This window comes from Asterias rubens, chromosome 6 (assembly GCF_902459465.1).
Source record: "Asterias rubens chromosome 6, eAstRub1.3, whole genome shotgun sequence".
In the NCBI taxonomy this organism is placed as follows: domain Eukaryota; kingdom Metazoa; phylum Echinodermata; class Asteroidea; order Forcipulatida; family Asteriidae; genus Asterias; species Asterias rubens.
The window spans coordinates 1,751,391-1,764,755 of record NC_047067.1 but is presented as its reverse complement, the minus strand read 5'-3'; the positions used below and the strand labels follow the sequence as shown (position 1 = coordinate 1,764,755).

Sequence of the window (13,365 nt, the reverse complement as noted above, 5' to 3'; positions counted from 1 at the left end):
GTATCAATATTGTTCTGAATCAACATCTATTGTTCGACCCGGGAAAGTCAGTCCACTGAGGACGGATCCAAAATCCAACGACAAACATTCAAACAATTGTTGCTGATTTTGGTGTGTTCTCTGGCTTCATTGACGGGGGAAAACATGTGTGCAAGTTGTGTTTGCATAGACAGGGGGACGGTGGGACGGTGGGAGAAGGTGTTGACTTTTACAATGGTTGCTTAACTTCAGTCAACAGTTAGATGCTTAGAACGGTCCGACACGTCATAACCGTTACTCTTAACAACATAACACAGAGCTAAGATTGGAAGACAAGGAGTCATTATGATCATTAGGCACAGTAGTCATTATGATACACGCTCCAATGTGTAGTGTTGATAACAACTAGATTTGTAACGAATCAAGTTAGTATGGAAATCAGCAATAGTTGACGTCTCATCTGAGAAGATTATGGAGTAACTGTTAGAGCAAGATGTATACCAGTAGCTATTCAGCAGTTTAGTAACTAATCACAGTAAATCAACATCAAGATTGTTCAAATTGTGAATATTGTCCGTGAAATAAGTTTACGCGCCAAATTATGGGAGTTAAAAGTGACCTTTTTCAACACTGCCATCGCTTGGACCAGTAGGTGCCTACGGCAGTGACGTATGGTGCAACGATGACCGTGTTGTTCAGATCGCCATGTAAAAACATGACATGTACTCTTTTATAAAAACTATTGTGCCCAATTCTGACAACACAAACACTTCAGCTGGTAAGAGCACACACTGCAAATGGACTTAACCAAGTGATGACTAGTGAATGGGATCATTACTGCTCAGTTCGTCTTAAGAATTCCACAAGAGGCACACATGGACATGATATCTACAAGTGAAGTGTCGACACTACATTTTGAAAATATCGGGATGGAGAAGTGGTTGTAATGTACTCATGAACAACTTATTGCTATGGAGGAAGTTTTACTCTGGAAAAGTGATCAATTGTTTTTTATGAACATCTGAGCTTGGACTATAAGACACAATGTCAAACAGTAATAACACCATTAAGGACGCAAAATTACAGAGCAGTCTTCAGTTCTTCCATGCCCGAGTCAAGAACCAACTCGAAGACGTCAAACTCCAGCGAGAGATTCGCATCTTGGACCGGCGCATCGGCATGACCAACTCCGAGTTCAAACGGGAGTTTCAGGCCGTAAAGAAAGAGATGCAGAGTCTGCAAAAGAGCAGCGGGCGGAGCAAAGATGGTTGGGTACCCGACGAAGATGTAACACCGGGGAGTAACTCTAGTGGTGGGAGGGTGAATCTGGAGAAAGCTAATGGAAAGAATACCAGTAATGATTCATCAGCACGGGCTAAAAGTGCCGCTGTCCGGGCCACAGCAAAGTCCGGAGAATCTGTTTGGGAACGTCTTAATAGAAGACCAACCAGCGCACCGGATGGTTACACAAGAAACGGCAGAGATCATGGTGGTTCGTCGGGAAACAAGGAGCAAAGAAAGGGAGAGGAGTCGCTTCAAACCAAAAAGCGACTGAACGCAAAGACGTGCTCAAAACTAGCTTGGAGAAAACGGCTCCAGGAATGGGACTCGAAGTCGAGTGAAGCTGTGCCGTCTGATCGCGCTGATACCTGGGGGAACGTGCGACCACGAATGGTAGAGGCACGAGTAGCCCTTGGAAGGAAAACTACCAAGCCTGGCATTAAAGGGACACCAAAACCGTCTAAAACGAAACGATCGGAGTCGGAAGTGAACGACCACAAGTTCTCAGACACTGAGCCCGAAGAGCATATTTTTCAAACTGAACCCCAAGAACGGAGACCTTCTGTAAGTGCATCTAAGATTCTTAAACCATCTAAAGGTAGATCTCTGAGAGATATCTTAGAGGCAACGCCCATCAGTGCTGGTCAAACGGCGCAAGATCAGTGGCTCAAGTCAGCGCTGAAAACCAAACATAACAAAAAGAGGGAAAAACACGTCAGTATTATGGAAAACGGTGAACTATACGAGAATGACGCCAATAACAACACAGCTGAGAATGATGATACTAATAGTTTAGGCTTCGGTATGGTCTCTAGTAACCATAAAGACTCAAAAAGGGCGCCCTCGCTCGGTCTTTTAACATTATTAATGGACAAGTCTGGTCGCACTGATGCGATGAGCAGTCCGACACCTAATGTCATTCCAGAAGTTCGAAGGAACCCGATGCAGTCCGTCGAGGATGTTTCTCTGAAGAAACGCCGTGACACTTTACTCAAAGCTTCAATCCTCAGTCTGATGGGTGGTGGGTTAAGTAAACACGGGTCTTCTGGTAAAGGCACCATAGACCCTAAGGATTCTACGGAGGGCGAGGTGCCTGCTGGGGGCAAAGCCTCCACAGGGAGGTTCAGCTTTCGCCTGCTCGGTAAAGCAGCAATTGCGCGGAATCACCTGTCAGTCCAAAAGAGGTCCACTTTAGGTTCCAGATTAAAGGTGCGTCCTGTCCTCCAATCAGCAATGACAGCTAAAAGTATTCGGGCTAATCTAGCGGTCTATGACTCGGACTCTGATGACGCCAGCACTCCGGCCACACCCGTTAACCCCGACACAAAGTCTAAAATATCTAAGAGTTGGAGGAGTGATTCGGAACTGGAGAAGCCCCCTGTACTTGAGGAAGATCTGAAGCAGCTTCAGATTCACCTCGCAGCTTCTCATTTATCAAGAGAGAGGGACTTACAACGCATGCAGCTGGATCAAGAAGTGGATCACCTAAAGGTCATCGATGACAACCGGAAGCAGAATATCATGTCAAAGGTCACTTCGTTTACATCTTTTCTGGAGAAGCAAAAACAAAAGGAGCTTGAGAAAGAAAAACGGAGAGCTATTTTTGGAGGACCATCTCAGAACCCGGTGGTTAAACGCTGGCGTAATGCAGCTAAAGGAGCAATGAACATTCGTAGTTGAAAAGATGATTATTATAAAACTTGAAAAGCTGTTTACTCTCAAAATATTAGTATCGCAATTATGCACAAAAACAAAGATGTACCCCGTGAAGTGTAAGGAAAAATTGCTCCTTGTTCTATTATGTTTTTAAAACTGTTCATAACTCAAACATCGCAAAGTTTCAAGCCGCCAAAAAACTATCATTCTTCTGGAAAGTAGTAGACAACATGGCATCAATATCAAGCGAGATTTCAAATGTTCATAGTTAAGGTTTTGAGGAAATGCATAATGGAGATGAGCTTAATTCTACGAGTTGACTATGAAGGTTGTGAGGAAATGCATAATGGAGATGAGCTTAATTCTATGAGTTGACTATGAAGGTTGTAAGGAAATGCATAATGGAGATGAGCTTAATTCTATGAGTTGACTATGAATGTGAAACGGGTGAACGGGTTTCATGGGTTGTCGAAATAAAACATAAATAATAATAATAATAATAATAATAATAATAATAATAATAATAATAATAATAATAATAATAATAATAATAATAATAATAATAATAATAATAATAATAATAATAATAATAATAATAATAATAATAATAATAATAATAATAATAATAATAATAATAATAATAATAATAATAATAATAATAATAATAATAATAATAATAATAATAATAATAATAATAATAATAATAATAATAATAATAATAATAATAACACTTAAAATGCGCACATATCCACCCTGCTGGGTGTTCAATTTCTTTATTCAATGAATGCTTGAAGAAAAGTTGCTGAAATTTATTTTTGAAGGTATTGTACAGGATTGGTAAAGATAAAAACACCACTGCTTATTTTTAGTCAAAACATTTACTGATTGTAACGTTCAACTAGAAAACAAAACCTCTTCCGCACACCTTAAAAAATGCAACAGCTGATTTTGTTTGTTACAACCTCAATTAAGGACAAATTACTGATCAAATTGTGCATGTTTTGTTTACTATTTTCTCCTGAATCGCAGCGGATTTAAGCCCAAATTTCAAAAGTATTATTGCACGTATAATGGCTGATCACACAAAACATAAACTCTGTCTGCAACTGTTTTGTCAGCTCTAGCAATCCTGTATAATTAGTCACACGCTCGTTCTTAAATCTTAACGTCATCAGGCTAGTTCTTGTATGCTCAGACAAGCCACCAAATAAGGAATTTTGTTTACATGTTTTGACAGTTTCCAGCATTAAAGTAAATTGATCGTTCATTTTTTTGCCTTTTGCGAAACCATGGCTTTTTTAGGCTCCGGCTGAATACCTTCGGTACATCACTTCTTTGCGAACATGTTGAATGTCCCTAAATCCGGAGCCACAGGTAGGCGTGGTTTCGAAAGTACATTTTCTGCAATCGATAAATGAAAATACTTGTTGTCATTGTTCTAATTGGAAATGTTGTTTTATTACCAACCCCCTAAAAAAAGTCAAAGAACCCTCAAATTTTGCAGTAGTAGGACCTATTTGTCTACGTTAGCTTTTTCATTTTCGTAGTTTTTATAGCTGCGTGAGACTGAGGCCTGTCCGAATTGGCGACTACAGCTACAGCTACGGATACGACTGTTGATCAGTTTTATTGCTGCGACATCATATACTTCAACCAGTGCTTCAAAGTATGATGACGATCCAGCCGTTGTAGTTGTCGTCAATGGACACAACCTCACTGTATGTGGCGCTATTCACGACACGCCCTCTAGCGAACAAAAATGTGTAACAAATAAATAATACAAAATAAAAACATGGCGGAAGAGGGCGCTGTTTGTTTACAACACTCCTGCATTCAGCCACTTTATGGTGACAGTCGGAGTATAACTCTCCCCTTTATGAAGCCTTAAAACAGTTTCGTATCTGACAAAAACACGTATTGGATGATACTTCAAGCCTTCCTTATGTGTATTTTGCACTTACTTTCAAAACAACTATTGTGAATAACGCACTGCGATTAAACTAATTGTGGATACCCAAATTATGATGTTGCAGTTTGGACATTCTTGACATTATTTTGATGAAATAAACGGTGAATTACCACTTTTGGAGTCAGTGAACACGAGCCAGTGTCGTCATATTATGTCAGTAATCGTAAGAACATACACTTTGAAAGTAGTTAAGGACAGGATTGGTAGATTTTCTACCTAATGTCGGGCACTGCAGCTAGTTGTGGGGAGTTTTTGTATACAAATTGTAGTTCATGCATGCTTACAAAACTTAAAGGCACATGTACGGCCTACAACAAGAGTTCTCGGATAAAACCCGTAACATGATCGGTATACTTGATCCACAAAGACGTAAGATATTCTAGTTCCTATTTCCTATAGTTATAACATTAACCCATAGTTATCAAACAGGGCCATATCATTACACTAATACAATTGGGAAAAGGCCAATATTTCGTTGAGCTGCCTAAGCAGAAAATATTGCTTGTCAATTTTCATTACAAAAAATGAGCAAGGTACCGTTCATATAGATGGTACATGTAACATGGTATTTTGAATGATAAATTGAGGATAATATTTTGTGCTGAAAGCATCTATATGAAATTGGTCCCAAAGTAGAAAGTTTGACGATACCCATTAATTGTCATCAAACTTTACTTGTACTTCGAAGACTTGTACAAAACTTATACAAGAAGTTAATGGTATTTAGGCAGCTTGTTTACTAAACAAGCAAGACTCTTATGAACCCAGTAGCCGAATGAGATGAACCGATTGAGTCAAGTCTAACTTGGCAACCACAATCTGTAGAGGGCGCTAATCTAACTTACATACCGTGTCTAAAAATATACCACCTTTCGTCATGCACGTGTTACCCTAAGAAAACCCAGTCGTGTACCTTAATTCCTAACATTTCTGTGGAGTTCATAAAAATCCAAAGTGGAGTGTGGAATATAAAAATTTTGTTGTTGTTCTGACAGGGTGGCCTCAAAGATTCTAAATAAGGTGTCGTGGAACAAAGTCCGTACGTGCCTTACCGAGTCACAAAGTTGTTGGGGGAAATCGGTGTTTTCCCCGGAACACTTGGTCCAATCAGTCAGCTATACATTACCGCTAAACCCACTCCAAACTGGTGCTAATGCGTTTATTGTGTGTACCATCAAAAAAAGAAAAACGGCTCCACTGATACTTGAAATGTGACAAATCAACAACAACAAGGTGTACACATAATAGGAATCCAAACGTGCATGCAAGGAAGGGGATTAAAATGATGTTTAGTAAAGAGCACGCTTACTGCCCCCACCGGGTGACAGCGTCGGGTTGGCCCACGTGATGTTGACTGAGACTCAACTAAAATAACGGACTCACCTCTACCCTTATGGAATGCTTGATATTACACAATGACTGTGCACTTATCTGTTTTTTTTCCCCCAAGTTTTCGGTTAAGTGTTTATTGTGTTGTCTTTTGTGTTTGTTTTGTTCTGGAGTGAAAAGGGAATTTTGGTTGAGAAGTCGATAATCGTCGATTGTGAATTGTCTCTGAAAAACCATATTATTACCTAAGAGAGGTTTTTTGCGGTAACACCATGTGAATACCTCTTTTTGAGTAGTGTTGGTTCTGAAAAGAACCAGTGGTGAACGACACGTCCCGACTCACAACTTATATTTAAAAAATAAATTTATACACATAATATGTAATATTAAATAATATCTAAACGTTAGTTTACTTTAGTCACATGTATTGTGATTTGGTCGGCGTACAATGGCTCAAAAAGAAAAGTACTTCTCCTTTATAAGCTGTTTTTATTTCTCAGTTTGTTTTCTTTTCTTATTCATCTCTAGCCACGCGTCCCCCTGTGTTTAAACTCGTCACGCTGTTATACAAAAAAATGGGGTACAACTGTCGCGCGAGGAAAAGGTGAAGGGTGGTGGAACAAAACTTGGATAAAGAAATACGCCATCGTCCCAAACTACCATTCAAGGGTCAAGGTATTTTTGTTTTCTTTAAGTCAACAATGTTATCTGAACCGCCGCTTCGAAACCGCACTGCTGACGCCAAAGACCGTTACCTGGCTATCGTTAAAATCTTATAGTGCAGACAAACGTTTTCCGCACGTGTGGCTCCATTGTCATTGTTTATGCAAGGTCAGTGTGGTGGAGCCTTTTCATTGGCCCGTTGTAATTCACCTACACGCGACACTTTGGTGATTAGCCAATAGGGTGGCGTTGTTAGCCAGGTCACTGCTTACCTGTGAGCCTGGCATAAAATCCAATGATTTTCACCAAACAAAGGAATCCATGAGAATACAGACTATGACCAACGTAAAAGTTGGCATGTAGAGGTTGCATGTATAGAGCTTATCTTTAATGGCACTAGTTTGGTTTCAACTAAAATACTCATATAATATTTGTACAAAATGTGAAATGTTGGCGAGAATACCACTTCAAAACCGAATTATAGTATCAGAACATATCTAGCTTATTATCAGGTAACCTTCCAAACTCTCGATATAAACTTTCCTGTGCTTTGGGTTCCCATAAAAGAAGATATAAGTTGACAAAACTTGCATACAGTATGTCTATGATTGTGTGTGAGCTTTTAAAACTGGTAAATTCTGTTGAACGTGACACATTGAAACTGTAGTTTTTTATGTAAATGTTCATTTGCCCAACCACATTATCCAGGCACTTCGGTCCGCATACACACATAACCCCATTACTTGAAGAACTTTCAAGTTTTTCAAGTATAGACCTAGGAGAGTGGTTTCGGCTCCTTCACAGTATGGCGCTGATAATTAGGTTCATTTTGGTACTGAGAGGAGCGGCTCCTGAATGGTGTCTTAAAGTGCACAAAAGGTGTACAATGCCGTTAGCAATATGGGGGTCTCTATTGTATTCCAGGAATGGTGAAAAAAAATCTAATAGCCCACGCGACCGGGCAGTACCAAGTGACAATGTACGAGCTTTTGGGGCGCCCTTACCTTACCGAACTTTGTTGTTCTATGCTTGTTCAATCGGCGGTGATATTCTGGTCCACGTGAGTGACACTTTGGCGGTACTATGATTTAGATAAACATCCTTTTGTGACCTAGCTTGCAGTAATCCCTGGTCGGCAAGCTATTCATATGCAAAATACTCACGCGACAGGACGCTACAAGTCTTTAATGAGCTGCAACTTCTATTCAACCCGCACGAGCCATGTCGTCGAGGGGTGCAGGGTTTTGAATTAGGTGAGCTAGTGGGAGGGACTTATCCAAAGCAAGGGAGCGGCACCAAACTATATATTCACTGTACCCTCATGGGCCAAATTTTATTCGTAAATGCACCCATTGGTGGGCCAGGTTGAACCCCTTGCTCTCGCTACTAATTATTTTATTAAGTCATCTCGCAAGAAACTTGTTTCTCGAGAACTTTTTAGCAGAAACTTTTTTGTTTTACCGTTCCTTCAAACTACTATGGCCATCAGTATGGAAAACTCGCAGAAATTTCTGCAGCAAGCTGTGCAGCAGTTGGTGAGTGAAGTCAACTCGGCGCTACCTAAACGCGTCACAAAGAGACGTCTCGACCGATCCGACCCCAATCAGCCTGAACTTGTTCGCTGCAAACGGCGAATTCACTTCAACTATTTGCAGCAAACTCCTCCAGTTGCCGTAGCCCGCCGAAATGAGAGGGAACGAAACAGAGTGAAACTTGTCAACTTAGGCTTCACCAGCCTTCGTCAACAACTCCCAAACGGCGCTGCCAACAAGAAAATGAGCAAAGTAGAAACATTGAGATCGGCCGTGGACTATATTAAGCAGTTACAGGATCTTTTGGACGAGACGGACGCTGTTAACGCCGTGTTCAACAACAGTTCACTCTCACCGACATGTTCCCTGACAAGCTCGCCGTCGCCATCGAGTTATTCCCCCGAGTCGTCATCCAGCGAGGTGCTCACACCGGAGGAAGAAGAACTTGTTAATTTCACAGACTGGTTTACGATGAATGGGGCGTGCTGAGACAGTTAATGATGCTGTTTGTTTTTATTATGGTAAGTTACCGCTTGTGTTTTCTCTCTTTCGTTAAATTACATTGATTTCATGAAGTGCTTAAAATTAAGGAAATATTACGCTTGCCAAATCTGACATCAGCAAAGTTTTAATTTAAAAAAAAAGTATAAAAAAAGTGAAAAAATACTTCATGCAATGGTTTTTGTATTCTGCTACATTCAATTTATGATTATTTCTATGATGGCATGGTGCTGGCCTCAAAAAACACAAAAACACGATTTAAAAAACTACACAAATTAAGTTGCTATACGATTTGACATGCCTTGACTTGATCATTGCTATTTTGAATTCTCTACAAAAAAAAACCTGGAGTGGTTTTAATTAGGTTTTATTAATACGAGTTACTATTGTTGGTGGAAAAACACTAGGTTTTAGACGCGTTGCCGGTACTTAATTTTATTTTATAACGACTATTAAAAATGGCGTGTGGCGAATAGCCCATAAACGGCAATAATGCTCACGTAAAATAAACTGCACGCGTCGTGACCTGTTTACGGCCGCATTAACATGGTGGCTATTTAAACACATAGGTTTTATTTACACCAGTCGCTAACAACCTTGTTTATGGTGAACTCGCGTGTTAAGACAACAAACCTGTTTAGTTATTCAATCAAAAATTCATACTTTATTTTAAGTAGCGTGACTTGCTGATTGGCGCGACGGGTCGTAAAACGATTTATACCGGTACCGATTTCCCGAACGGGTCTGTGTTTACAAAGACTGTTCGGAGTTATTGTGCGGTCAGCGCAATGCAATAAGACTATATCGCGTGATTGAGTTAAATAATTAAATATTCATGAAGTTTGATTTTGTTTTTCTAAATGAAGAACTTACACAATTTTATTTGATCATTTTAATTTAGTCCAATTGGCTTTTTTATTGGATAGTTTTTTTTTTTTTAAATGCACAATTTTTTTTTTGAACTCAACATGCGTAAAAGGTGGATTTGTTTGCTGCAAAAAAAGTTTGGTAGTGACATTTTAATTTAAAGTTTGTAATTTTTTTCGAAATTGTACTTTTATTTTGTAATGTTTTTTTTTAAAAAAACATGTGTTTAAAAAATTATTTTTTTTTCAACAAACTTACTAACTGCTTTTGCTGAATTTAACATGTTTTCCCTTTTTTTTCCAAATGATTTTATCATTTTGTTGTTGTTGTAAAACATTTGTTCAGAAAGCCATCGCGTTTTTTTTTCATGTACCGCTACTAATACAACGTAAACACTTGCTGACAAAACCAATCAATGCGTAAGGTGCAGATAGTCCTTGCCTTACAACAAAAGGAATTTCTAAAATTGTATTTAAAACAGTTGTATTTAAACATTTATTGTGTATCAAAATGCATACAATATTTGCAGGAATGTAAAAGTGACCAAATAAACCTACACAAAAAAACCCACAACGATGATATGTCATACAAAAGTTTTCGTCGTCAAGTTACTCTTCAAAACCCCACACAATCAAACTTAACTAATCGTTCAGTTGTTTTTCATGCGACTCACTAATTAACATCACATTATTTATAAGATTTTGTTCATTGTTATGAATAATGGAAATCCTGTAATTTAGTTAATTACATTCTAAGCAAAGCGCATTTCTTTGTTCTTCTGTTATGTATACCCGTTTAGGTTTTATCTATCTAGTAGAATTGTAACCAAGCCTTACCCCCTTCTCCCGCGTTTTTCTGCCATTCATCCTTCAACCCTCATTGAGATTTCTTCTTTTCTTGTGTGTTCTCTATAGGAGAGGGCGTGTCCCCAGCAAGATGTGACCAATGACAATCTTCGACGTCGCTTGCGTCAGGCGCGCATTCCTGCCAATCAACAACCATCGAGAGCTTTGAAGATCGCAGCCGGCCACACCGAGAGGGAAAACCACACCGTGGTTCTCCCGTACGGGAAACGGCCGTTGTGAACAAAGAAACTCTAGCGGGACCGTGAGGCGCTAGGACACCGCTCCTGACTGTGCTGGTACCGGGGAGTAGGCATGCCGAACTCGGGTTGAGAGACACAGCGTTCAGTGGGACCCTGTTTGGAAAGGGGGAAATCAACAAGTTATTATTCCCCCTTCAAACGTAAGATCTTCAAAAACTAACATTTCACTGACTGTTTTCAGCTACTTTCGCGTGCTACTCACGTTGCCGATATTTTGTACAATTTCTTTCAAAAAGACAAATATTAGAAAAGTGTTAATTGGTGGACAACATAAACAGGCTTACTTTCAAAAAGTAACAACTTGTTTGTTGAGATCATGTGTTCCTATCCATTTGCATCTGTTTCATTACGCAAACAACTATTGAATCATGCAGTTTAATTTTGTAATACTTTTTATACTAAAAAGGGGATAATTTATTAAGTGCCTGTTTGTTCGCTTTATGACCGTATACTTAGCGTGCCTTCCAATATTTTGTAAATATTAATAAATATTGTAAAATATATTATTTTGTACAGAGAGAACTTAATACATGCAAATTTTGACATAATGTATTCATTTTTTAACAACAAATTGTGTATCGCAAATCAATCAATACAATTGATTTGCATATCGACCGCTCATGTCAGCATTCCATTCTATTGTAGTGATTATCTTCTTTTAGGAAATCGAATAATTTTTTAAAGCATTGTTATATAACATATTTTTTATATCATTGAGATTTTATAGATACTTTTCCACTTTTAATTGACTCTTTGTAGTTCTTACTCGAAATCAGGCAGTTTTTCAAAGGCTTGGAACATAAAAAAACTCGGTACATTCTGTCATGTGATGAAAGATAATTATGTAAAATTTCAGCGGTCTGTCAACCAACTTTTTCACTAAAAAATGATGTACAGTAAAGTACGATGGTGCGGTGTTTTGGGCTTCACAGTACCAAGACGCATCTAAAAGAGAATTGGTATTAAACAAATTGTTTACACTTCCATATTTCCTTACAAATAAATGGAAAAGGACCCGATAATGTGGATGTTAATTGGAACAGTGAGGACGATGGTGCTGACTGTTAATTGTGTGCTATCGGAATTCGCTGAGTATTCTTTCTTACTGCCTTTATTATTGACACCATTTTTATAGTAGATATGTTATTTTTATTATCGGTTAGGGACAACAATACTTTCGAATTGAAGTTTGCCTTAACGTTAAAAATCTGTGGAGAAAGACTAAGGGACTTAAGATTGCTTCATTGTTTTAAAATTCAAATTAATTGTCACTGTTTTCCGTTTGGTTGTGGATTTATGTTTAAGCAATGCTGGTGAAGGTTTATACTGTACGGTTTTTCAAGGCATATGGACATTGACAAATTTGATAACGTGGCAAGAAAACTCAGATAATTTCGGATAATTTAATAGGACGTACAGACGTTGTTAGCTTGTACCAAATGTACGTGTTTTCTCAGCGGTGACATTTGAATACTAAAAACAATTTTCAAGTAATTTCATTTTTTTGTTTATAGTTTTTCAACTGGCTTTATCGAGCTTGACAAAAATTACACATGTGCTTTAAAATACTTTGACAAAATCATTGAATTAATAATAAATAAATAAGGGACAACCTTCGGAAACTTAATCGGTGCATCACCCTTCATGGAAACCGAACAATACTTTAGCATAGTGAGAGTTTGTAAGTTTGATAGATTTTATGAGACTAACAATTCACAGATATAAGCTAAAGTCAAGTTTAGTTTCAATATTTGTTAAAAGAGAATTACAGTCTCTCAATATAGAATTATTATGACGTTAAAGGTATCAATATGGGGGTAAAATTATTGTACCGATAATTTGCATACTTCCAGGTATTTTATCAACGGCGTCAATACACATTAATATTTATCGTTGCCTGGTGTGTTTAGTTAAGAATAAAATAATAATAATAATAATAATAACCATAGTTTGTGGAAAGATCTACCAATCGAAACGAGGAAATAACTCTCCGGAGAATTGGAGGAAAATATTTGTTTGTCAAAATCAAAACTGAAAGTTTATTTTTATACTCGGATCTGACAATGAATGGTTACAAACTAGGAGTCATTTTGTAATAAATAATACATCCTTAGGACGTTCATGTAAATACGATTCTTGTTTTCTACGATAATTTTTTTTAAAGAGTTTAATAAAGTAAAGCACGTTTATGTAACTATTGTCTCACTGAATGATTTGTGGTTTTATACATTTGCTGTTTTATTTGTTTGGGGAGTTTTTCGATTGACCCTTGAGACACATTACTAGAGCACGATTTGATTTTGGGAGTTCTTTTCTTATGACACCCAAACCAAACAGTGCACTGCGTGTCTATAGTGTTCACCTTAATCTCAAAAAGGATAATTTTGCTTTTTGCTCATCAGAAAAAAACATAGTCTTTTGGGAATTGAATGACAGTAAAACTAAATGGGAAAGCAGGTATTACACAAAATATGTCAAAAGGT

General features: G+C 38.1%; 1 protein-coding gene across 1 annotated transcript; it reads left to right on the top strand.

Annotated features, from left to right (window-relative positions):
* The first annotated feature begins 8,270 nt into the window (after window positions 1–8,270).
* On the top strand, window positions 8,271–13,062 carry LOC117291834 (achaete-scute homolog 1-like). The gene is made up of 2 exons (XM_033773766.1): window positions 8,271–8,930; window positions 10,692–13,062. Exon 1 carries the CDS (start codon window positions 8,356–8,358, stop codon window positions 8,896–8,898), a length of 543 nt encoding a protein of 180 aa, XP_033629657.1. The 5' UTR covers window positions 8,271–8,355; the 3' UTR covers window positions 8,899–8,930; window positions 10,692–13,062.
* Window positions 13,063–13,365: the final 303 nt, after the last annotated feature.